This window comes from Pomacea canaliculata, linkage group LG1 (assembly GCF_003073045.1).
Source record: "Pomacea canaliculata isolate SZHN2017 linkage group LG1, ASM307304v1, whole genome shotgun sequence".
NCBI lineage: Eukaryota > Metazoa > Mollusca > Gastropoda > Architaenioglossa > Ampullariidae > Pomacea > Pomacea canaliculata.
This window is the reverse complement of record NC_037590.1, coordinates 38,032,070-38,058,969: the sequence shown is the minus strand read 5'-3', so window position 1 is coordinate 38,058,969 and position 26,900 is coordinate 38,032,070. Positions and strand designations below refer to the sequence as shown.

At 42.7% G+C, this 26,900-nt stretch overlaps 1 protein-coding gene across 1 annotated transcript in view; it reads left to right on the top strand.

Annotated features, from left to right (window-relative positions):
- LOC112565291 (synaptotagmin-15-like) overlaps positions 1 to 26,900 on the top strand; it is a 39,948-nt gene that overhangs the window by 5,281 nt on the left and 7,767 nt on the right. Inside the window, 7 exon segments of the mRNA XM_025240669.1 lie at positions 8,926 to 9,080; positions 12,668 to 12,810; positions 12,812 to 12,879; positions 16,021 to 16,114; positions 16,310 to 16,480; positions 17,595 to 17,712; positions 26,104 to 26,289. Coding sequence (XP_025096454.1) covers positions 8,926 to 9,080; positions 12,668 to 12,810; positions 12,812 to 12,879; positions 16,021 to 16,114; positions 16,310 to 16,480; positions 17,595 to 17,712; positions 26,104 to 26,289 — 935 coding nt within the window.

The window sequence follows — 26,900 nt, the reverse complement described above, 5'->3', positions numbered from 1 at the left end:
AATTTAATCAAACCCAGCCGGCATGAATGTTTGACACACAAAATACTGCCTCTCGTCTGAAAAACATTCACTTCACTACAGTGGAGGATGTCGGGAAAGTCTGGTGGTTGTGGTGGTGTGGTGGTTGTGGTGGTGGTGGTGGGACTCATACAAACGTACACCAGAACGCCAATCGCTTTGAGAATAGGAGAAGTTGTTTTAATAATTAAAAACAAATATCGACAATCGATTTGGCAGAGTCAATGGTGTTTGGTGGAAATGAGCACTGACTGGGATTTCTGAATCGGCAAACATGGCATTCTGGGCTTGTGCCGTTTGGTTTTACTTCTTTCTGGTTGTTGTCTCCATGGCAAGCTTCTGTCGCTAGGCAACGGGTTAGCTTACAGGTGCACAGGTGAAACTGCTGGTGTCGTGAGAAAACTTGCACAAAATACTCTGCTGGATAGATGATGATGATGATGATGATGATGATGATGATGATGATGATGATGATGATGATGATGAAGGCTTCTGAAAGCCATAGAGTCGGTTATTTCGATGCAGTACTATGTCATCTGAAATGCGTCCTGTCGTCCTTGTGTCTTGAATGGTATTGCATGCAAGTTTTAAAAAGGACAAAAAGAAGAGAGGCAGAAACCAGTGATGATGATCTTCGAGCTTAAGTCTTTTTTTTTTTTTTGTTCTACTCATCATCTGAAGTGCTTTTTCCCCCGCGCTGTCAGGTAGACCTTGCTCTTGATGGAACGCAAGGTAGGGGGAAAGGTGGAGGGGGAGGCTAACTGACACAAACGCAGCAGGTCTTGTAAATAGGTGCCACTTACAAAGAAAGAAGAATATCCCCGAAATGAGATTTGAACCCAGGACAACACTCCTCATTGTCTTGGTGACTACAGGGGTCAAACCTACAAGACTCCAGTCAGCATCAGCAGCAGAGCCAGCATGGACCAGTCAACTATAACGATCACAAGGAGGGAAGTGGGTCGCCGGCTGCCTCACCCTCACCATCCATCTCTCGCCCAGCAACGCGCCGTACACCTGCTGCTTGAGCACCAGTCACCGACTCTGTCAATGGATGTGTGGAGAGAATGAGGATCGATGAAGTCGCTACATTCCTCCTATGAACCACTGTAATCCTATTCCTCTCCTACTGGGGGATAGCTGAGGGAAGGCACGGATCTTCATTGATGGATAGCTGTCTACCTAAAGCCAGTCTTTAACCTTATTTCCAAGTTTCAAGTAGGTAAAGCGATTTACCCTCGGCTGCCGAGACTTCAAATAGAGCGACATCTGCTTGGCATCGAATTTAAATGTTAAATAAAATGTTCGATATGAGGACACGTTTATTTACAAGGAAAAAAATTGAATCAATGTTGGAGGAGATCAGCATGGCAAGTTAACTTACTGTGAGCTGTAAGGGACGAAATAACCCGAGCGCTTTGCCCCTGGGATACCACGTAATCACGTAGGCCACCGTAAGGAGTGGCGAGTAGATTTCAGCCACAACCCGTGACGTGGGTAGAGCCTCACTCTGGGATTCATCAGTGTGAGCACCGCTCCATCCTCCAACATTCTCCTCGTCCCTCCCTCCCGGACGGAGTTTGCGCGCCTGTCCGTGTACAAGACTTCACGCCAGTTGCCTCCAGGAGCTGACGCAGACGACGCAGAACTTGCAGCATAACCATCAGTTATCTCCCTTCCTGAACTCTCGTGCCGTGCGTCACGCGGAGGAAGAAAATGGGGTGACGGGCAGTAAACTGCTGATGACGTCAACAAGGAGTGACCTCGGCCTTGCTGTTTCCCCAGTCCAGCCAGAGGTCGTTCGATACTCGCGACTGTCAACAAGCACGCAGCGACTCTTGCAATGACACCAGACACGTCTACGAGTTGGGTCATTGGTCATAGGTCAGGGGTTAGTTGGCGACACCAAACGAGATTTTGCTCTCTGTGGGCCTGTACTGTCTAGACAAAGAGGATGAACAAAACGAACTTTACACATTCTTCTCCGCTTCCTCAACTTGCTCAGGCCTGATATCAAGCATCAAGTAGCTCGGAGTCGTCGAGTTATTCATCTGCCAACCAACAACAGTGTTCAGGGTCCTATGTCTAGCTTCTCACTAAATCTTTTTCATCCATATATTATTTTTCCTCTCTGTCTTCTTTAAATGATACAGGAATATATTAGGAATATATTTGAAGATATTATTGTCATATGTTTTGACATGTTGCTCGTTAGTCAGTCGAATTGTTCAGACAAAGGTTAAGAAAGAAGTTCAAGCAAGTACTTTCACTTTCGACAATAATCTTTATTCTTAATTTGAATCGGAATATTTTTGAAGTGAAATTTTTTTTTCCTTATTTAATTTATGCAGAGTTTGTAGACATTTCTCCTTTACATAGAATATACATCGGTTAATTATACAGGAGTAAAGCAAGTTGATGTGGCCGTGCATACATCAATGGATCAGTGGCTAATGGTGTATGTATAAATAAATATAGTTTTATATTACAAGATTTGCATATTTTCCCGCCACGTTTGACGAAAACTAGTCGCGACTGTCCGCTTGCTGTTTGCTGATTATGGCAGGCTGGGGGGATGGGAATATTTGCTGTGGGATCATCAAATGTTTATTTCCATCTTTCTCTCTCTCTTCTTTGGTCCATTTTTTCCTTCATTCATTTGTTCTTTCTTTTTTTTTCTTCATTTTTTTATTCCTCTGTATTATTTCCCCTCTTTCTTTAATTTTCCTTTCCTTCCTTCGTTCGTTTTTTATTTTATTTTATTTTTTTTCGTTCTCCTCTCATGTTTGCTGTAACCTTTTTTGTGTCTTGCGGCCGTCGGCTGTTTTGTCTTCGTCTTCTCCTGTTTCTCTATTTGTGCCCGCTGCTCGGCTAAATAATCGCCAGCAACGATTTCCAATACTCGACCTGTAGAGTATCGACCTCCTCACAAGCTCGTGACCAGACTGAATTCGTCACTTTGAGCTTTTGACACAACCGGAAGTTAACCCTCCTACAACCAGGCTTTGACGGGCGGTTATCTGCAGCTCGCGGTATCAACACCTATTAAGCAATTATTTCACGATGGCTGTTCAACAATTCCTCATTCTCCCCTTCCTTCAATCTCAGCACCTCACGAAAATGGAAGGAAACGGTTTTCAATAATTTTTGAGCTCCTTTTGTCAATGATTGCTGATTGTCCTCCAGACATTAGGGTTCGCGGATTTTGTTGAACAAAGACATGGACTTACTTCTCTGAAAGGACTGTCGATCGTCTAGACTGTATTGTGCTTTAAATGTCTTGGAATTTTGAGTTTCACTTATGGGATAAACTGTTATTATCACTCCCGGGATTGAAGCGTTCCTCGAACTTTTGTCTGTTAAATATAAGAGGTGGGTTTCTAGGTGAAGTGTAAATAAACAGATGTAAACACACACAGACACACACATTCTAGTTTTGCACTTGGGGTCGATAGCTTTATTCTTGGCAAACTAGCTCTGATGTACTAAACATAGTTCTAATTCTGCGGCACACACACAGAGAGATAAAAAAACCCACCAACAACAAAGAAACAAGACAGACATGAATTTACGAACAAAAGATTGCGCGGAGATACAGAAACTAATAAAAGAGATTTTTTTTTCACCACCGGCACTAGTGACATTTCAAAGTCAGTCACCCAGATGCCACATGAAAGGGCTTTGTTTGTCCTCGTGCTCATTTGCTCTTTACATCCACGTAGAATGGATTGAGAGGATTTACCTGGAGTGTCATAGTTTGTTACCCCGAGAGCAGTAACCACATGATGTAGATGGAAGTCATTTTATGTCCCTTTGGAAACAATTGGAAACTGACTTGACTGAGTCTAGCTCTGCCATCTTTCACATCCTTTCTCTGTCGAGGACCATTGCATGCATTATTTTATCCTCTTCCACCATGTTGCAGCCCCTAGGAGACAAGTTATAATGTTAAAGTTTTGTTTCAGTTTAAAGTTGATGCAGCAGGGATACCGGCACAAGAAAATTCTTATCAGTAAGAATATCAACATAAATAAATATCAGTAGCAGATGATTTTGCCAGATGATGATCATTGTGCCGCGGAAAAAGAAAGATGCAGAAAGCTAGATCGGGAGACAGGCACATGTGGTTAGTCATATTTAATCATTTGGTTTTTTTTTTACCTAGACTTTAAGACGAGAGTTGTACGAGGTTCCAGAGGTAACAGCTGCTTCTCTCGTCAGCTCTTAATGACCTTTTCCGGTGAACTATATTCCCCAGGACGTCTATACGTCTTTGCAACAGACTTCATCACTGCTTCTGTACATTTCTTGCCATCTTAGTCCGTTTTTAAATGTCAATACTAAAGATTAATCTGAGAAGTTTGATCTTAGTTGTCGCAGAAAAAAATTAGGAAATGAATATTCTCATTTTTAAATGGACTGGACAAGATTGGAAGTCTTTTAAATTTGTTCTCTTTACTTTTAGTAACTGGTGATATGATCGAAAGAAAACCAAGAATAGCTAAATCATATCTGTTTATCGCTGAACATTTTCCCTTCTTAAGAAAATAAACATCATTATAAGCATCTATTTTATACCTCAAAGTTAAATAGCAAACAGAAAATCGTAAAACAACAAAAACACATTTTTCCGAAAGAACAGCTGGAGAATGTAACAAATGTTTCGGCTACAGCGATAGTTGCTGTAATAATAGAGACATTTGCCTTGTTGAGTATTCAGCCCATCTCAGGCCATTCATCAAAGATTGCAGAGCTGAGCTTTGAACGCCTGGCGTCCAACACTTTATTCAGATTCCCCGCATCCCCGAGGGACAGCCGCAGCAGCCCGCATGCATTTAACTCACTTTCGTCTTATTAACGCTGTTCTCGGTCTTTCTCTGCCGCGGCTAGTGTGGGAATGAAAGAAAACAAAACCAAAAACCAAAAAAGAAAAAAAAAGTGGGTCTTCGGTTCTTTGTTGCGAACTTTTCTCTGTAATCCACTTACGGTTGCGACGAACATCGAAATTTTCTTTCCCCGAAGACGTTTGTCCAGCTGCCTACAACAACTCTGTGTTTAGTAAATTATCTAAATGTCCTTTTTTGTTGGTCCCTTGGTCCATCTTTGCATCCATATTCATGAATTCATCTACCCCCATACTTGACTGTGTACAGATACACAGGTATGTATGAGCAACAAAAATAATCATACATGAACGCATTGACATACACGTGCATGCACGCACGTATTCACCTAATTGTAGTCTCACCACCAGCTCCTCGTCTGCACGCGGCTATTTGTCTTTCCCATGTCAGCACCAATCTGCGGATCTTAGAAGACTATCGAGGATCCACAGCTTGCAGTTGTCATGGCGGAAGGAAAGCGGTGAGAAGAGAGCCCTACACACGGGCCGAGCGGCAGCTTGCACATCGCTTGTCTCGCTGCTTCCTGGACCCTCGACTGCTGGCAACTTGCGGCTCGCCCATGGGGCTCCGACAACCAGCCACGAGCCCTGCGTTGTAAGCGGATGTCCATTTCCTTTCTGATGAAGGATTGTCGTCTGAGTTGAGCAGATCGTTTGATGATAGGTGCCAGAGGTTCGTCGCAGCAGCTTCGCTGGGGTGGTGGTTGTTGGAGGTGGGTGGCAAGGCGATTGTTTTGCCTCTTTGGATTCATTCTTTCCACCGAAACAATTTTCTTCTATTAGATTCTGGCGGGCGTTGGTCAACTCGAAGTACTGGGATTGTTCCAGTGACTGCAAGACAACATTTACTTCTTTGTCCTCCCACGTGGTTCTTATAAAGCTTCTCCTGAAATCTCCTTACTACCAGGTTGTCTTCAAAAACGTGTCCAATGCTGCTTTCATCTCAGTTTCAGGTCCACTTCCTGATTTGAGGAAGGGGAGGTAACCCATTAGGACTGTCATGTTGTCAGTTGTCGGCTATTGTTGACTGAGTTGTACTCAGTGCTAGTGTTCGAGAACTACCACTTGCTGGACCGTTGGTCATTTCCGTTGCAACAGGTGTCGTCCTTCACATTAAATATTTACAAGCTGTCTACGAATCGATGGTCAGATATGATTATTACTGTAGGCATTATCGTTCTTGATAGGTCTTGAGACCTGGGGCTTTATCTAATTTAGCGATGACCCTTTGGTTCCAGCATTTTGTGTTTAACTTGGATTACTATCCTAATGTTTTATTTAGTGCAATGCATGAGGTGTGTCTTTTCTCGCTCAAACCTTAGTGTGGTCAGACACAAAAACGGTCTTGTGCTTTGGTATTTTAGCAGAAACAATGCATTATCTACAAGCAACTTATTTCCTTACAATTCCTCTGGGGAACTTACTTAAACAGAGAAAGAAAAAGATGTAAAAATTTCAACAAACGATTCTATAAACGAGAAAAGGACAAATTCTTTTCATGATGCAAGAAATCTTTTTTTTTTGGTGGCAATATTGTTTATAATCTATAAAAGTGTATGATCAAAAAATTTTCTCTTGTATTGTTAATATAAATATTTAAAATTAGTGTTAAATTCGTTTTCAAATATTAATTTTTAAATCCCCACATATAGACACTATGGAAATCTTGTACTGGAACATTACAGGTTTCTACACCAGCTACCACCAGGTTTAGAAGATGTAAGATTTCTAAACCCTGTATTCCTCGTGCGATCAATAGTTGTTGTAGTTGTTGAGAGGAAAGAACACAAACCCGAGTGTTTACGAGTCTTGCTAGTCTCAAGTTCTCTTTGGACCAAGAAGCCAGTGTGGCTGATGGCATCAGCTCAGTTCGTTTGCTTGCCACCACGGCGGCTTAAGACAAAACATCATTTTGACATCGCCACATGGCTTCAAAAGCGGCGACGGTGAGCTGCTGCAGTTTAAATGTGAAAGACTTGATGCCAGGAGACGGAGGCGACACAGACAACGGCATCGCGCGTGAGGCACGTGACAAGGGAGGAGTCGAAACGTGACTCGTGGTTGGCGGATGCAACCTGCGTGCAGCGACGACGACGATCGCTGCTGATGATTGTGAAGGAACCTGTTGCTGATGATGAAGTCTTCTGACCTAGCTTCTTCTCCATTCCTTCATTTCCTGATTCATTCAGTCACCGATGTTGTGCAAACAAACACTCGTGTTACCTGTGCAAACCATCTGACGACAGGCTAACGGCTTTGGCGACGACGCCCTCGTCTCCTAGTCTCCTTGTCTCCTGTTGTTTCAGCCTCGGCAAGCACAGATATGCGAGAAACCACGCTGAGTGATTGGTGTGTTTGATTCCTGTTTGGGAAAACTTTGATTGTGTCGGCTTTCCTGCTGTGTGCAAATCTCTCGGCAAAACATTCCCTGGTTGATGAAACAGTTCAGCTGAAAAAAAAAAACCCAAACCAAAATTGGTTTTTGATGACGTTGAACTTAACGACCTACGTTTGAATGTGCTTCCTACCCATCCCATCATGCCTTGCGGTTGGGAGGCAATGCGATCTGGAACTTGCCCGTGCGGTCTGATGCGGAAACACAGTCACAGACGACTTCTTCCCCCGGGAAGTAGTTGCACGGGTCTCGCGATCATCAAAGCACTTAACATGCAAAAGATCGTCCTGGAATCTCGCGGACTGGCAGGATGTTCTAGTTCTCTCCCCTGAGCTCACCCAGGGTCCGCGGTCCTGAAGGCAACATTTGTTACGGACGAACGGACAAGCCGAAGTTGTAGGCTCGCAGCTGGCATTAAAGACCGACACATCACGAGAGAAAGGGATAGGGAAAGAGTGACAGAAAAAAACATGCTTAGCATTCCGTTGCGTCGCGTGACTGCTAAGACTTAATCTGCGTGACACCAGGAGTACTTGGCCCGCGAGGGTTGCCTCCTTCTGTCAACGGTCCTCGTGATATCTGCAATATTCCTTGTGATTGTCGTTAGCAAGCCGCACCTTTATTTCTCTCACTCCCTCTCTCTGTATATCTGTATGTGTGTCTGTGTGTTTTCGGAATGGGACTTCTCTCCTTTTTTTTAACACATTGGAAAAGCCTAGAGACCGCGTGACAACGGCCTTAGTCCTTATGTCACGACTGTTGGACATGTTGTATTAAGACTGTGGCTAAGTGCCTATAACAGCCACGCACCTGGTGTTGGACTATTCAGTGTTGCTGGCATGACATATAAGATGCCTGGGTGACGGTAGTCCTGCAGTAGGAGAAAATATTTTACAAACCTTATTGACGAACATTTCCATTCTTCCTCGACAGTTGTACTCGCTGCCTTGCCAACGTGGCTAAAGAAGATTACAGTGGACAGGAAGAATGTTTTTCTTTAATTGATGGAGACTTTGCTGACCCACAAACCTCCTGATGCTGGAGTACCTGCAGTGTGAGTGAAGGAGATAAAAAAAACTCCTAACCGAAGCAGGAACCCACAAATCACTTCTCTTCAGATACGTTTTTACTTGCTAAACCAGGAAATAGAAATTTCAAATCCAGGAATTCACAGCGGGAGTGAATGGAGAGAGGAAAAGACTACATCAAAAAAAGGAAACTCAGATATGTTCAATATTTTAAGTTACTTGTAAGTCACTTGCAAGCTGTGGCCTGATTGACAACAAGATGTTGCATCCCTGTCACGGGTGCTGACAGTACCTTTCGATTGAGCGCTTTGAAGAAATTGTGCATGAGCGGCCCGCCACACGGCCGGACAGACTGCGAGGGAGAGAGTGAGGGATAGACACTGACTGCGGGTAGGGAGGGACAGGGAGGGTGTCGAGGGTTGGCTTGCTAGCACAGCCACAATGTGCGAGATACCTCAGCAGCTGCTGGGTCGGGTCTTGCCGTGCAGCATGTTCTTCCCAGAAAAGATGTTTTACGCGCGGCGCGCTCGCCAGAGACCTGTGCTGAGGAGGTACTCATCACTAATCGTCCTCCCTTGCAGCCTGAAGCAGATCCCCTTCACCGTGCCCTCCCACGCCTCGTCGCCCGCCTACAGGAGGTCAGAGGTCAGCACGCGCTCCCTGGACGAGGGCTCGCTCGTTGGCGGATCTGAACCCACGTCTCCTACCGGAAAGAGGCCTTCTGTTGAAATCCCAGGTAAGTAAGTTGTAAGGTGTGTTGAAAGAGGCCTTAAAGAGGTTAACTATTTTTCTTCATCTTTTTCTTCTTTATCACTTCTTGTCTTTCTCTAGTTATCTGAGAATGAGCGAGTGTGTGTGTGTGGACTGATTTATTATCATGTTTTCCTAAGACGTGATCGGTTTTCGATTGCCATTTCCTCATTTTTTTTTATTTCTTTCCTCTGCTTTTTTACGAGAAGAAAATCTCTAGTTAGCTTGAGAATTATATTTCCTCCTGTATTTTTTCCATTTTTCTTATTTTCATTCAGTACCTTTACCCTCTAGTTTATTTTTAGTTTTAGCTGATGGCCTTAATATGTTTGCATTGTCATAATAATAGTAATGCAGAGCATTTCACCTTTTTCACAAACTCATGCATTTTCACAAATAATCAGCATCAGAAATAAATGCATTTGCACAGTTGCAAACTATAAATACACAAGGGGGAGGAGAGAAGGAGGGAAGGATGATGAGGAAAGAAGACGACCACCAGCTACTGTATTGAGGAGGGGAGGAAGGAGTATATCATAAGGCCAGACTTGAAAAGTTCCAAGGTGGTCACCGTACCAAGAGACAGAGGCAATACATTTCCGACACACTGGCGCCAAATAAAGAAAAGGACTGTGAAATGTGTGAATGGAATGAGAGACAAATGCAATGCAGGAAGTTCGCCACATGCGTCGTCTAGACTGTGGTCACCGACTTGGGTTTGTAGGTATTCAACATGGCGGACCCGGATGCTGAGGTCAGACAATGATGGCAACGACAGCACGGCTTGGCCACTTTGTAGGGTCCTTTTTTTTTTTTAAACCTTGTGATGTAGTCAGAAGGTTTTCCTGCTTTGTAAAATGTTAGATGATGTGTTTGATGGACTCACAGTCCCAGATCTTCATCTGAAAGGCATCAGACAACGACTTTGCTCTTCTGTCTTACTATAGACTATTTATACACTCAAGTGACAACATTTCCTTTCCTGTCCTCTGCATGTGTAGGTCTGTGTAAATATCATTATAAACTTCTTTATTTGATCAATGTTTATTTATTTGTTATAAACGTTTATGTCCTGTTTCCGTAAACCGACTATGTGTTGTTTTAAGGGCTTTCCAGGGGCTGTGGTGGCTGGGTTTGTTTTTATCTCATCCTTATTTTCGTCCTCCTGGCGATGAACGGTATTGTTAGAGAAGAAAGGTAAATATAGTCCGTGACCGAGGGCTTACACACCGCATTTTTCTCTGAAGCAGCTTTTTGCGAGTTGAGTACCAATCTCCTCTGGCTAACTTCCATCATCCCTTTGCTGGTCAGGGTTTCCGATTCCATTGCTGGGTCAACTGAGGATGGGAAGACCCTCGGAGGAGGAGGATAAAAGGACATCTTTCCCTACTGACCAGTGTGTCTGTGTGTGGCTTTGAGTTCGGACACCGTCCATCTAATCTACATCCTCATCTTTGTTTGGTGTGCGCCAGATAAGACTCGCCAGATCTCGCGGACTAAAGGAGAACTGACGAGATCAGACAGCGAGAAACGTAGGGGGAGAGAACTGGATCGGGAGTGTATTTGATTATCTCGTTGAGCTCTCGCTAGGACGAGAATTGAGATGATGTTTGTTTTTTACCTTGAACGAAAGAGAAAGAGAGAGTAGGGGAGGGCGAGAGAGAGAGGAAAGGGAGGGCAATAGGTCTGCCTATTCATTTTGTTCGTTTTGTACTCGTTACCCAGTCCAAACAAACAAACAAACAAACAAACAAACAAACAAACAAACAAACACCAAATGTTTTCTAAACCCAGAGCTGAGCCCGACATGAGTGTTATGCGTATTCACCTTTAATCTTCGTTTGTTTTTCTCATTCTAATCTCTCTTTCATTTTGTCATTCACTCACGCGATTGTCACTGGACTGAGTACGAGTGCATGTGCACTTCTACACGCGATGCAGGACCAACGGAATGTGGTGGGGTAGGTAGGTGGGTATGTTGTTGGGGGCTGGACGACCCAAGGAAATGACAAAATGCCGGCAACAAGCTAATGAAGCAAGAAACAAGTACTGTTCCATGTATAAACTCCAACTTTGCTCTCCAATCGATTCCTTGTCAAAACGAAATGAATGATTTACAAGAAAAGTCACAGCGCCGCGCAGAATAATTCGCAAATATCGCTGATTGGAGGAAAGGGGACAAAAACTACTCACTCCGCTTCTCGATTAGAGGTTTTGCAAGCAGAGGGTCCTCCTAGTCCCAGTTACCATCCAATGATCATTAATCACCGGCAAAAGTGGGGTCTGGCGCGCGTTTGTGGGTCCGCCCCGCCGTCTACCCTCCGCTGACGCCAAACGTTAAAAAAAAAGAAGGAAGACACTCCCCTCCATCCTCATCCCACCTTCCTGTCTTCAAGGATCGATATAGTGGAGTTGTACCAGTGGCAAGGGACTGGAGCAGGAATCTGGAGCATTTGGCATTCACAGAGCAGCCAGGGCCAGGAATCTCGAAGGACAATCAAACGGAGCTCAGGGGGACTACAAATCACACTCAAACACTGCGATTCTTTGAAGACTTCCGTCAACGGTATGATTCCAAAATGGCCGTCACTATTGTCCAGTAAGGGACACACACACACAGGCTCGTGCGATCAGCAAGTAATTAGTCTCAATGATACATTTTAAACATTTGTATTCAATGATCACTCGACCTTCTTGTTCCCTCCCCTGCCCTAACTCGACCATCATTCTAAAATTAAACATTATTTTAACTCAGTCTGCATCACGGAAAACATAGAAGAAAATTAAGATATTTCTCTCGATTTAAACTAGCTTAACAACTGAATTAAGAATCACGTGACAATTTGTTTAAAAGATGAAAGGAGTCGAAAACTGATGTTTAGTTTAGCACGGAATATTATTATCTTCAACATTTTGTTCTGAACTAGTGGCTAACTTACCTTGTACCCTTCAGGCTGACAATGAATCCGAACAAAAGCTAACATTCCCAAGTGGGGAGGGCAGAAAACAATTTGTTCCACATGCAGATTTTATTTACGCCTTTTATTAAATTGTTGTTTCTTGACACAGAACCATTACACATGAAGAGCTCTCTTAAGGTTCAGTTGCTTGAAAGCAAGAGGGCGCTGTTTTCTTTCACTCGGCGTTTGCTGATTGTGTTTGGCGTTTCCTGACAGAAAACATGTCTTTACTGGGAAAAAAATCACAGCGATCAAAATGTTTTTGTTTTTTCTTATATCAGTACAGGAAATGTTGGTATGTTTAGGAACTTGGGACTAGCCCCTTGTGAGAGTCGTTCTGTCTTCATAAATATCATTACTACAGTCAGAGGAGGTAACTGCATAATACTGTTGTGACAGAAGGGACGGAGATGACGTCATGGCCAGGATAACCGACACCCAGGATAGGTATACAGTAGGTCGCTAGGAGTGAGTTGGGTAGTAACTGCTAAAATGTTTATGTTTATTAATTACTTACCAGGTTATAATTATTAGACATTAAGCAGGAAAGTGTTAGAAACGAGTTAAACAAAGTGTTAAGGAAGGTGCTAAGCAAAGTGAACACCTGTTGCAGGTGCCTATGCTCTCGGCTCCATCGACCCCAGTCTGTACAAAATCTCGGATGAAGATGATGACTACGACATTCCCAGGGACCATCTGGGTCGCATCTGGTTCGCTGTGGAGTACGAGCTGGAAACAGAGAAACTTCTCGTCACCTCTCATCAAAGCCAAGAACCTGCCGAGCCGAGCTCTGGGTAGCGACAATGGATGTGATCCTTTTGTCAGGTACCCGGATGTCTAATGCTTGCCTTCTGCTCATCGTCTGCTCTTTTCTTGCTTGTCTGTTGCCTGGGTGTAGATAGAAAGGAGGATACCTAGTGTATTTCCTCAGGAACAACATAATTATTTTCTTTTCTTTCTATCTTTTTGTTCGTTATATCTCTCCTCATTTCACTATTTCTGTTTCTTTCTCTTTTTTTGAAGTCTGTTTCTTTTTCTTCTTTTGTTCTTATTTGTTTGTGTTTTGTTCTGTTTTGTTTTGTTTGTTTTTTTTTTGTTTCTTTTTTATTCATTGAATATTTGAGAGTTGTTATAGATGACTTATTTGAGCGTAATATTGATATATAAAAAACAGTTATAGCGTATTTGGAGACTTAAATTAGAAATTATTAGCTTGGTTCACATTCATATAATTATAGAAGATTATATTGACCTCAAAGATAACCGTTGCCAAGGTCTTGACTTCTTTAAGTTTTACCTCTTGGTCTGCTCTTCCACTATGATGAACCGAAGTATCCATCAGAGTAAGAACGAGGCTGCCGACAGTGACGTTGACATATAAACGTGTTTCCACCGAGCGTCACGTGATGCCGAGGGCCGCTCACTCCTCGAGCTGTTTGGATCTGATTCAAACGTCGTGAGCTCAGCGACGCTTAACAAAAAGCAGCGAAGCATCGTCTGCTCGACCATAAACCAGTGTCAAGTATCTGCTAACTCCTACCTTCATTGATCCACAACATGGCCGCTCGCCAGGCATGCCGGGAGTTGAGCTCAGTGAGAGCCAAACGGAAAAGAAATACAGTTGGTAGCCGAACGATGCACGGCTATTGTTGATCACCTGACTATATTTTTCAACACAACATTAGGCTCAGGTGCAGTGCACTCATCATCGTCGTCGTCGTCGTCATCTTTATCATCCTCATCGTCATTATCATCAATGACTTGTTACCCTTAATTGTTACTAGAAATTACCTTCAATCATAAAGAATTGAAAATATTTTCGCATTTTGCGAAAAATGTAAACAAAACTTTACTATGACTATCAGTTTGAGGTCCCGAGTGTATTCGTGTGTAAACAGCTGGACCTGCTGTCAACATTTTTATTTAAGCTAGTTTTAGCCAAAAGAAAAACAACCTCTGTGTTGCATCACCAATCATTTGAAAACATTTAGACACTTTCTTTGATTAATCAGCTTAGAAACAACAGCTGTTGCTATTTTCAAGGAGTAGTGGTGGTTATAAACATCTGACTTTGTGAGGTGGGTCACATTTTTTTTTCAGTTGTGTGCTCTGGTACATTTACCCCATGTTCATTTAGTACATCTACCATTTGTAACCACCCGACCATAACTACTAACACACGTTAATGAATCTCATTGTCAGTGCTGTATTGTGAGCTGGAACATTTTCAGGTTAATTGACATCTTTCTTTCCTCCATTCAGGATACGAGTCTCTTTAGTATTCCATGTGGGACTCAAAATGGCCTAGACAAACAAATGGTGAACGATTAGTCGTAAGTTGTTTGAACGAGAAATTACCAGCGAGCACAAAGAATTCAAACTATTTTCGCATTTTGCCAATGAATGTCAGCAGGACTCACGATCAGGCAAGGTCCTGCAAGCTGCTCCCGAGAGTGTTTGTGAGCAAAAAGGCGGCAAAGATTTTTACAGATGATTTTTACAGTCGGACAACTCCATGCTACATCATCAATCATTTACAAACAATTTTGTTTTGAGGCACACAAGCACCAAACCAATGGTAAATCTGTAACGAGGTGACGTGTAGGTATTCTGTCCACCAAACTCGACCTACCACAGAGCAGCTGATCAGGGTGGCCAACCCAGCAGACGGACACCAATGTCCCCACCCGCCTCATCGTCTTCCCGAAGCCGTACTTTAGTCCCCTCCCTCCCCTGTTTTTGATTTGGGTTCTGATTAGAATCATGTTTTTGTGCTCTTGCTAAACTTCGCCGCGCGAGGGTGCTCTTGTTCTTCGAACGTTGATGGATGTCGCCTGCAGTGCTGCCATCTGGGGACGGATATGGTTGCACGTGAGCTGGGATACGACACTAATGCGGAGAGTAGTCTCACCCTGCAAGGGGTCGGGGATGTTGACTGGCTTCGTACCGCTGACCGCAGATGCCAGGGAGGGGATAGGGGAGGATTTTCCTGAGATTAAAGCCTCTGATACTAGAGAACACAACATGGCACTTGACTGCCGAACACCAGCACGAACCACAATATCTCCTTCACTCTTTGTAAACATTAAGATTTGAATATTTAATTCCTTCTATGAAAACTTAATCTTTTGATCTTTAAAAGTTAAAATTAAAATAATTTTATACTTTGTCCTTTGCTTTTATTATTAATTTACAAGCTGATTCCAACAACTAACACCCTTTTATAAGACTGACATATATGATGACCATCTTCATAACTCAACATTTTAGTCTTCCAAAAGTTATTTATTTAAAGTTCAAAACCCGTGAATGTAGGAATATTCTGTTTTGTTTGCAGAATTTTTTTTACAATTCTTGTTTACAACTGTTCTGCTATAACGTACATCCTGATCCCCAGGCTAAAAAGAAATTGTTACAACTATGTTGTAATGCCATTAAATAACCACAACAACACCACATTGAAATTATCTGAATGTATGGTTAAAAACCAACAAATATTGTGTACATTAGCTGTGCATTTTGATCAGCTAATCGACAAACAAGCAGCGAATCATTCTGGCTATATGTCAATGAGACCGCGAATTGTCCAGCATCACCAGCACAAATAACCACAAAAGAAAAAAACATTCCAACATCAGCAGTTTCATCAGCACCTAGTCTCTTCTTACCCACCGCCCCCTGCCCCCACCCCATTTCTCATTTCCGGAAGACAGACTCCAGCACGCATGTCGTGATTGTCTGCGTTTTTTCTTATTTGGTGCAAAACATAAATACTCGATAGCCACACCTTCGATTTTTCCAGGGTTTTGTTTTTCTTCTTGTAATGAGTTATAAACAGTTTGTTCTTCCTAATGACGATGTAGAGACTGACAAGTTTTCATCGTCTGTACAATTATTTCTTCTGTTTGTGATTTATTTCTATGGTAAAAAACTCTGAACTAACATTTCATTGTAAACTTCTTCCAGAATATATCTCATGCCCGACGAAAGAAGATACTTGCAGTCGAAATTTCGAAAGAAAACATGCAACCCCAAGTTTGAAGAGAGTTATGTTTTCCAGGTAAGTTAGCTCTAAGTTTGAGTAAGTGTAATTTTTGTAAGTTTCTCTTCCCACCCAAAAATTATAAATCTCAGTATGAATTCACCCGCAGAAATTATTGGATGACTTTTGGTTTACCAGAAAAAATTGTCATAATAAAAGTGTGTAATTACAGACACTACAGACTCACAAACATCCAAATGCTTCTTTGGTCAGGTTTCCCACAGAGCCATCGAGGACCGCATCCTGAAGCTGACGGTGTTTGACGTCGACAGACACAAACGACACAACGTCATCGGCCACGCGCTCTACCCGCTGCGAGACCACGCCTGTGAGAGCAACGAGCGTCTCGTCATCTGGCGAGATTTGGAACGAGAAGTGTCCGAGGTACCCACAGTTGCTGACCTACTCATAGCTCAGTATTTTGTTCTTAACCTTTTGGCCATCCGGGTACCTGGGGTGGAGGGTTGGCTGAGTGTCAACAAACAGTTGTCATCGTCTAGCCATGTCATTCTCAGAGCAGCCTTGCAAACAAGCCCGGGTAGACTGGAAGAAGGCAAAGAAAATGGCAAGCAATGCACCAGGAATACTTCAGGATACACATCTCGGAGGGAGGACAGACCATGAGAGAGAACCACACCAACTGCTTCATGTCTCGTGTTCTAACCCACCTAACCCCTCTAACTACGACCATATAGATCAAGGGCTTGAACTAAACTGCTCAATGTATATATTCTATCTCTTCTTTTTATCTATCCCTTGAGGGTATGAGCGATAGTGATGCGATTGTAACTTCCCTAATGTACACTGGGTGATTTAGTTGTATATTGCCGAGGTTCGCAAAAACTTTACCCTCGGCTACATGACAATCTAAAGAGCAGAGATGTGTTCACACGTTGCTGACGACACCCTAGGGAAGCAGCTCGCTGGTCTGTGTGTGAACATGCAGCATCCTGCACGGGTGTATGTACGGCAGTGTCGTATACTCGTCAGTACTCATCCTTTGGCTGCCTAAGGGTTGAGCTTGTGTTCTTCACAAAAGGTAGTGATGGACAGGTTTCCAAGGTCTAATTACAGCCAAAAGAAATTGTGTTAGACGAGACTCTAAGGTGAAAAAACGGGCATGAGCCAACTGACCAATAGAAAACGAGCTCCTTCAGGTGTGTCAGGCTGTCACAACCCGTATGGACACCGAGCTGGATGAACTTAAAGTAACCTTAACATCATTTGGAACCTGGTAATGCTAGTAATGTACCCGTGCCTAATATGAGTTGATTATGATGCGCATCACACAAAACTGTAACACAGTAATGTGCATAACTCAAAGTAACACCTAGCTCGCTTCCTCTCGTACATTCTCACACACAAACACACAGTCGGTAGGTGGGCATTAATGAGCACCCATCATGGACGTGGCTGACAACATGTGTGAAGTATTTGAATTACTAATAAAATATACTCGTTCTTGAAACAAACAAGTGATGATGCTTTATGGTTTCAGTCAACAACCAACAACGGTGAGCTGCTGGTGTCCCTTTGCTACAACAACCACCTGGAGAGACTCACCGTTGGTGTCTTTGAAGGAAAGTTCCTCAAAAGCATCCAGACAGCAGGAAACCGTATGTTATGTAATCCCTTGTTTGTTTGTTTTTTGTTTGTTTTTTGTTGTTTTTTTGGTCAATGCTGCGTGTATTGACTACATTACAAAGTACTCCCTGTAACGTCCAACCTTTTTATTACATTATGAAAAAACGTTCCACTCCGAGGCTGGATATGTCACATTTATGTACAATCATGTGTATATGTTTGCAACAGTCCTTTATCTGTTCATAGTAGGCCTTTAATCTGTTGACATACCCAAACCATGGTGTAAAGAAGAATGCGTCTGACGTGCCGAGTGTTCGGTACGTGACAGACACGTAATCAGCACGTTCTTCCTCTTCACATTAAAGGACAAGGGTTGCTATTGAAACCAAAGGTTCTAAAGAATATTGAGCACAGCGACAACGTGCGTCAATCCCCTAGAAATATTTTTAAATGTGTACAGTAACCTGACCGCTTTGTCAAAAAGCACAACTGACAGTTAGCGAGAAGGGCAGTTGTGTCTCCAGATGTATTTACCCTTGGAATCAGAGACATTTCAAAGGTCTCTGAGGTAGAGTTAAAGACCCTGTTTCAAGCAACTTGATATTTCTGCAAAGGTTTTTGAAGGTGAGGACTTGTTTGCGTATTTATTTTTCAAAACATTAGTTTGGATGAAACCTGCTTGTGTCCGCCAATCCCCAAATAGAAACCGAAATTAAATATCAAAGGCTTTGTCCAACTCTCTGGGACTTTCCTTCTCCTGACGCAGACATGTGAAAGGATTTCATTGATTATATGTCATCAGAAATGCATGCATGTACTGAGATAAAATAATTAATTGCCTTTGTAGAGAAAAAAGTAGGCAAGGAAAAGTTATAAGTTAACAAACAGAGCTTGAGTAAGTAAAAACACCAGCAATGTAACGAGATTTGTTTAAAACTAAAAACAATCTTTGTCTTACAAGACAAATTAATATTGTACAAAGAAGGATAAAAATAATTCCGGAAATATTTCTGAAATCAGCGATCTGCAGATGAATTGATCGGCAGGTGTTCCTGGTGTAATAATAATTGCTTGTGGCGCTTCTGAGTGGTTTTGCTGTCGTAGGAATGAGACAAAGAAGTGTTTGTGTTCTCCGGTACATACAGCAACACAGATACGTCTGTTAAAGTCCCACTTAGCACTGTCTACACTGTCTACATAGTCTACACTGTCTACATTGTCTACACTGACTACACTGTCTACACTGACTGCATTTCGTGTGTCTAGGCCTTTACTTTCAGCATCAGTTCCCGGCAATCCTCTGTTGGACATTCAGTGTTCTGATTGCCGGATATCGTCTGTCCTCTTTCCCTTGGCCGCAGTTGTCCACGAAACTGGATCGCGTGCTTAAGGGACTATAGATGGCGCTCTGCTCCGACGAGGGCCAAGATATAGACGTTCGTATTTGTCTGACCTTTACACCCTCTCCGTGGTAGATCCCCTAAGCTCTCAGCACTGTCCAAACACCTGCGTTAAGGGGAGGTTACTCCCCTTCCTCTTGATTTTCTTCATTCGCTTTTTTTTAAACAAAATCTCTTTAGCTGTTGTTTGCAGGACGCTGGAGTATAAAGGAAGGAACTTTATTAAGATGTGATTGTTATATTTGATGCTGTTACAGCAAACATAATAGGAAAATTGGAAAATTTCAACGCCTCTTGGAGGGAGAGAGAAGAACATTTATTGTATCAGAATGTGTCACGTAGCACGTATGGGTTTTAAATAGAAGAGTTAAATTAAATCAAGTTGACAGAGGATAAAGATATTCAAACAGTAAATCTCTGCTCTGCTGGTCTTCCAAAACAGCGGCGACGGAGTGAACGGTGCTGAAAATTCTCCGCCATGAAGACAACAAAGACAAAAGACAGACAGCCTGATAACTCCTGGACCTTGTGGGAATTTTTCGGTCCTCGGTCCAGGGCTATTCTCCCAAATGTTTGATTGTGCTCGTTTGATTATCGTCAAGTAATAAGTTGCCATAGTTACTTTTTTTGACAGTGTGCACCCTATTGCAAAGATTTTTGCTGAAGGAAAATTACCTCCCCTTTACCTGCAGTCAATCTTGGATTTACTCCCTTACTTCTGTGACACGAGGTCTTCTTTCACTCATACATTACTGGATGAGGTTGGCATTTATTTCAGCTGACCTCCGCTGTCAGAAGTTTGAAGTCATTCTTTGTTTTTTACAGTCTTAAGCAATTTTACTTTTTTCAAGCGTTTAGTCTGTGGAAATCGAATAAAGAGTTTTGGTTACATATGGACGAGAAGGTTCTTTTCCAAAATCGCTTGCCTTCACTTCGGATGGTTTTATGGTTCTGATGAACTTTCCCCTTTATACATCCTGATAACTGATGGCTCATTTGTCGTCAAATAGTTCGCATAGGTTTTTAGTTAGGAACTAATAAAGGTCAGCTGTCAGGAGAAACTGTGCTTATTGAAAAGAGCATCTTAAATGGCTCGGGTTCAAAACCTTTCTGCCAGCTTCATCGCAGTCCGCACAGAACTAAATTTTTCTGATAGTAAGAACTTGTCATTATACTGCTATCATAGAGAGAAAACGATCGTTTCAGTTTTGCTGCTAATTGATCTTCTAACATTTTAGGATGCAACTGTTTTCCACCTCCTTCTCTCTCTCAATATATATATATCTAATGTTCTCTCTCCCCTTCTGCAGAGTTCTTGAGGTCGACAAGATAAAAAAAGCAAACACTTCTATTTCTTCTGCTCTGTAGACATTTTTATGCAGCCTTTCCTGCATCAAATATTCATGATGTTTTCACGATTTCAATGGTTTTTCGACTTTCACTAAATCAACCCGGAAATTAGAAAAAGAAGAAAGATAAAGAATGCCGGCGAGTTTCTGTGCCAAGCTATGACAGAACACCAAGGCACAGAAATAGATGTTGCTGAAACAACCGTACGAGAACAGTTAGTTCATCTTAATATAAGTTTTAGCTTTAGCAAATATTTGACTGTCTGTGAATACAAACAATATTGTCATGAAGATTGTTGTTGCAATGTGTGATGTTACTATGATCATATTCAACACTAATCACAGTCGATAAGAACTTATTTACAGACAACTATCAGACTGTTGTGATAACCACACGGGATTCCTTGCAAAAAATCACAAGCGTTTTCTTTAGGTTAGAAATTTAATTATTTTAATTATTTTATTGAATTGGCGAGTATGCAATGGTGCGACTCTCTCTCTCTCTGTCTTACATATGTGTGTGATATATATATATACTTTCCTCTCATGTTTTTCGCATTAGTTCTTGCCAAGACGTCCCAGAATACGGGTACGAAACATGGGATAAAGCCTGTGGTTCAGTGGTTGTAGGTTTGGATGGTGGGGCATGTGTGTAGACACGTGTTGTCTGTTGTTTGGTTCCTGTGGCGCCATCTAAGAGGACATCGGATGTCTCTCGTCTTCTCTGCATCACGAGTTGCTGGAGTTTTATCACGTGCAGGCGCGACCGTTGATTCCTAACCCACACCACCCACACACCAAAGTGCCCGAGAGCAACTGCCGGGAAATTGCTTACCTCCAGGGTTAGAGATATGTGATGAGAGTTATGTTTGGTGATGTCGGTTTGCATGTAATCGTCTCTGTGTAATGTGTCCTGCAGGAGATGATGATGATGATGATGATGATGATGATGATGATGATGATGATGATGATGATGAGGAGGAGGAGGAGGAGGAGGAGGAGGAGGAGGAGGAAAGAGATAGAGAGCACAGTAGTGTGTTTGTAGAATGAATTCACTTCATGCAAAGGAAGCTAAAATTAAACAGAAGCACACTAATAATAATAAAGAGCGGTTCCGTAGCCTTGTGATCAACACGCTTGATTTGGAAGCCAATGGCGCTGGTTCAAAGCTCACCTGAGGTCAGTCTCTAGAAAGCTTCCCGCTACCCACCCACCAGAGGACTGTCACTGAAAACAAAATGTCATGAACGAGGAAAGGATGAGTACTGCCTCCTGCTGAGTCAAACCACTTCAGTTTAATTAATGGTTTACGGCCTCTGCAACATGGGATACCTTTGCTCAGGTGGTGGTGGTGGTTGTGGTGGTGGTTGGGGTGGTGGTGGTGGCGCATGCGTAGAGAGAAAGCCTGAGATAACTACCACCCAAGACATGCGGTGCTAAACGAATGGAAATCCTCTCGGTTGTTGGCGTGGAGCGGAAGGGCTTTAAGTTCGAGGCTCGTGTAACGAGGTTTTTGTCGAGGCCGAGTCCTTGCCACAGAAATGAAGCGCTGGCCAGTGAGTACTGAGCCACTTTTCATCTGTAGGTGTCCTGTCTTTCATCTAAATGCTAATATGCTAGTGGAGGGCAATGGCTGGCCTCGGCCCCAGGCACAGTCAGGCTGGGGACAGGAAGTCAGGGATGCCATGGATCACCACGCGAGCAGCATCTGTCTCCATGCATGGGGCTAAAAGGACGGACTCAGAACTGTCATAGGTCATGTACCTGGTCGGTAAAGTCCTCACGGAGGTGGAGGCTACAGCTAGTCTTTCAGTGGTGAGTCCACCTGATGATCAGAATAGTTGGTACCAACCGTAGGTGGTCCTGTAGGTGTGTTTAAAGGCCAAGAACATTTCTATTGGTTGCTGTGTGGAATCTTTTCGAATTGACCTCCCTAGGAACCTTGACCCACAAGGGGTAACCGTGCTTCGCGAACACGAACCCTGGTCAGTGAATACGGATTTGGAAGAAAATGAATAGATGGGGACACAGAGCGAGACAACAAACATACATTAGCGAAATTCACACTTGGCGTTGCGTCAACACGAGGAAATTGTGGGCACGGCCTGAGACACGTGACTGCACTGGAGCAGAGGCCTTTAGCAATCACGTGACTTCGACCTCCTCTCTTCTGCTGACCATGATGAACGGCCGACAAATGGCCGGCGCAAACAGACTTGTGCAAGGAGCAGGAAATGACTGGCGCTGCCAGCGAGGGCCAAGCTAGAAAATGAATGGGATGGCGAGAAGAGCAATTGCAACCACCTTGAGCTTGACGAAGCGTCTGACGTTCCTTGAGTTGGAATGTGTTGGTCCGACATGCTAAATTCCTCCCCTATATTCTCTTTCATTCTTGTTGTCCTTATTTGTATTTATGAGCACGAAAGATGAATAAATGATTGCAGCTGTAGATTAACATACCATGAAGGATGTTTAAAGGTATCACTAGGTCCCGGCTAAGGTTTTTTAATCGTCCTTATTCGCTAACTGTGAATTGCTCTGTACAAAGTTTATCACATTATTTTCTGATACAATGTAGTAGTACTGCCTGGCAACTGTTGAAGCAAGTGACGTCAGCAGTGTACTTTTTAAAGCCTAGTAAGACTAGGACAAGCCTTGGGCCCTGGCTATATTATTATTATCGTTTATTATTATTTATTGTTTACTTTTATTTCAGTCATATGTACACCAGAGATAATAGTCACAACCCGCCCACACACACACGCATGTAATTAATGCAAGCACACACTTCTCCTCCATCATTCTCAAATGGGAGGGTGGGTTGGGACAATAAATAACTTTTACGTGTTAATATGTGTTACACAATAAGGAAATCCTCTCACAAATGTTTCTTTTCTTTGCCTTTCTACCTGGTTTCTGCCCCAAGCCCAGTCCTCAAACCACGACCGTCTAATATTTGCAAGTCACGTGACCAGAAATGTTCGGTCCCCCAAACACTCTATCAGCTCTGATATCGTCTCTCGTCTGCGCAGCTGCAAGCAACAGCAACTGTTGTGTGTTGTCATATCAGATGGAGCCGGCGATGTAAATTTGATTTGTACGTGTGTGATCAAAGCCTGAATTGTTTCATGTGGCCGCCACCATCGCCATGCGTCCCTCGTCTTCCTGTGTTGGAGTCATGCAGAGAGGAAAATTGCTGGTCTGTGTACGTGTCCAGTCACCTGATGTGAACACCACTTCCCGCCGTTAAACACTTCTTGGCGTCTGGCCGGCCGGTCCTGATGGCTGGACCAGACCTGGTATAAAGTATGACCGTGATATGATGTTTAATCGGCAAATTGTTGGAGGCAAAAGGAGGATGGAGTTTCCAATTATGTGACAAAGACAGACCGTTTTCTGTTTCATTAAACGTGTAAATAACGACTGTGGAATGTTGGAATAAATGAGCAAAGCACTTGTGTTTCTGGGGATGAGTAATGGAGTAGAATCGATCCCGCCATCTTTGTCAGTCAGCCAATCAATACTGAGGTCTTCTCTGGCGAGTGAGTGGTCTGTCGCTAAACACTGAGTACATTTGTAGGGAGGACCACAGAGACTGAAAGATTTGGTTATTTATTTCTTTAAACTGAAAGAAACAGGAATCTCGAACAAAGTTTACTTAAATAATATTGGTAGTGTTGATTAGATATTAAGAAAACAATAAAGAATAAAAAATAAGAAAAAATAACAACAAAATAAAAAAGGACAAGACACAAGAATAAACAAATTTAACAATAACATAAAAAAACACTACACAAAAACAATAAAAACAAAAACCAACAACAAGATATAAAATTACAAACAACAACAAAACAAGAACATGAAAAGAATAAAAACAAAAGCATCCCATAAAAACAACAAAACCCAACAAATAAACAATAGCAACACCACATACAAATAAGAACATATAATCACAAAAACAAGACCGAGATACAACAAGAGAGCGAGGGAGATGTACAAACAGATGCAGAAATAAATTCTCGTTGATCATGTAATCATTTAACATTTATTGCCTAATCATTATCCAGATAAAACAAAAACAATAACAATAACTGCAGGTTGCCGTCAGATGTGATGTCATGTGTAAATAAATGGCGATTAACACCGTAGTGATGGAGATGCGTGCGCCGTGGATGGGGTTGTTGTAGTCGCCGACCAGCACGTGAAAGCTAATTCCTTAGCATGTCAGTCAGTACACGGCGAGTATGATGCCCGATGCTGCCATCATTAATATACATGGAGGGAGCTACACGGACATCGCATGCTTCTTCACAGGCCGATATTGACGAGCGCAGCAATGCAAATCTGTCCCCCTGTCCCTCCTGCCTCTCATCTCCACCACCACCAGCACCACCAGCACCACCACCACCACCACCAGCAGCACCACCACCACCACGGCAGCACCACCACCACCACAACTGTTCCCCTCCCACTGTTCGTGTATCCTTCCCTCCTCTCGTTCTCACTCTCCATCTCTGATGGGATGTCCCGGTAGCTCAGTGGTATCCTATCACTTCTGCATTGTGGATGGCAGTGTCCTGCTTCAGATCGAGTCTCCGGGAATGCTGTTTGGATGTGACACTCTCTCACACGGCTGATCGTCGTGGGTTTTATCCGGATACTTTAACTTTTTGTTCCTTTGTTATTCTCATAGTTCAATTCATGTGATTCCCCAACGACAGTTGCCGGTCAATAGACGACTGACTGTTTCTCTTTTCTTTGTCTTTCTGTCATATTTTTGCTTACTGAAGAACACTTTTATTCTTGCTCTCTTCAGTTCTGTTACCTTCTCTTGACTTCCTGTCTTCCTCTACCCGACCTTTTTTTCTTCAAACCTACACAAACGCGCGCACGTACACATGAGCAAACCTTTCATTTGCATGAGCTATTAATACTGGATAAAACACAACAAAACAAAGCTGAAATCTGAATTTCCCTACGGATCTCACTATTCTGGTGTTCAAGGGAAAGTTAGAAAAAAATCAATTATCATCATTAGAAACCTGCTGCTTGATCGGCCGTCAGAGAATAAGCAGCTCCATTTCAAACTATTCTCAAGGCGAGACTAGAATCTGATGACACTGACCTCGTGATATCACACGAGAGTGTAAACAACTCAAACGAAAACCGTTTTTGTTTTCCATTTCCTTCAGAAAAAATATTTACTTTTTACATTATTTAGTTCGCAAGGCGTTCTTTCTTCAAAGCGGGTATTTTATGGGAAATGTGTGTAGCTATTCACCCCGCACCAAATGTGGTCCAAGCGTGACGTCACGTGTGTATACAGATGCCTCCTAATTAATATGCGTTCCTAGTGGGCTCATTAACTCATTAACTAAATTTGCGACCATGACCATCAGTGTTGTTGACTTCTTTCTGTACATGGTGATGTCTGTAGGTCTGTGTTTCGAGACCGGAAGGGAAGTGTTCAATCAAATTTGTGGAAATAGTATCTCGCGCTGAGCTTTACTCAGAAAAACACAGATTTAGCTTATGATATTACAATATTCAATAAAGATTTGTCATTTGTCATTTGCTGACGAAAATGACGAGAACAATGAAAAAAATGGAAGTACAAATGCAGATTGCATAAAACAAAGGTTTTAACCTTTCCTGCTTCTCTCTCTGCTTTCAGTGGATTCCTACGTAAAGGTGTGCTTGATGATCCAGAACAAGGTGGTGAAGACGAAGAAGTCGGAGGTGGCGAAGAAGACCGCCTGCCCCACCTTCAATGAGTCCTTCACCTTCAAGCTGCCCCTGGCCAGCATCGACACCGCCAGCATCAGCGTGTCCGCCATGCAATACGTCAGTGGACACAAGGGTGGGTAGGAGGACAAGAACCCTCTTACACTCTTATGTGTCCTGTGTGTCCGTACGTCCGTCCACCCTCTTTCTTCCTTTCTTTCTTTCTTTCTTTCTTTCTTTCTTTCTTTCTTTCTCTTTCTTTTTCTTTCGTTCTTTCTCTGTGTAAATAAAACCTGCCTTGCTGCTTCTTCGATAATGGACCCTACTTTTGTCAGATACCGACTTCTATTTCTTCAATCGCTACAGGTTCTGATTCTTCTTTGCCTTCTCTCTGTTTTCTTCTTTCTTTATTTGCTAGCTTTCGTTCGTCTCTACTCCATTATTTTATTCCTTCTCTGTCACTCTTGTAGTTTGACATTTGCTCGCACTGTCTACATTGTCCACACTGTCTACACAATGAAAACTTTCTGAGATTCTGTTTCTTCAATGTCTAGATACACCCCGCTATTTTCTTCACATTTCAAGACAAGCCTCACAGATTCCCATGTCGCTATTTTCAGACATGTTGCACTGCTTCATCCCGGAAAATAAACATCATAAGAAGATTTGAGACATTTTTTTTCTAATTTTTATTAAACCGCTTGATTTATACTTACAGACGGCAAAGTATATTTAACCTTGACATGA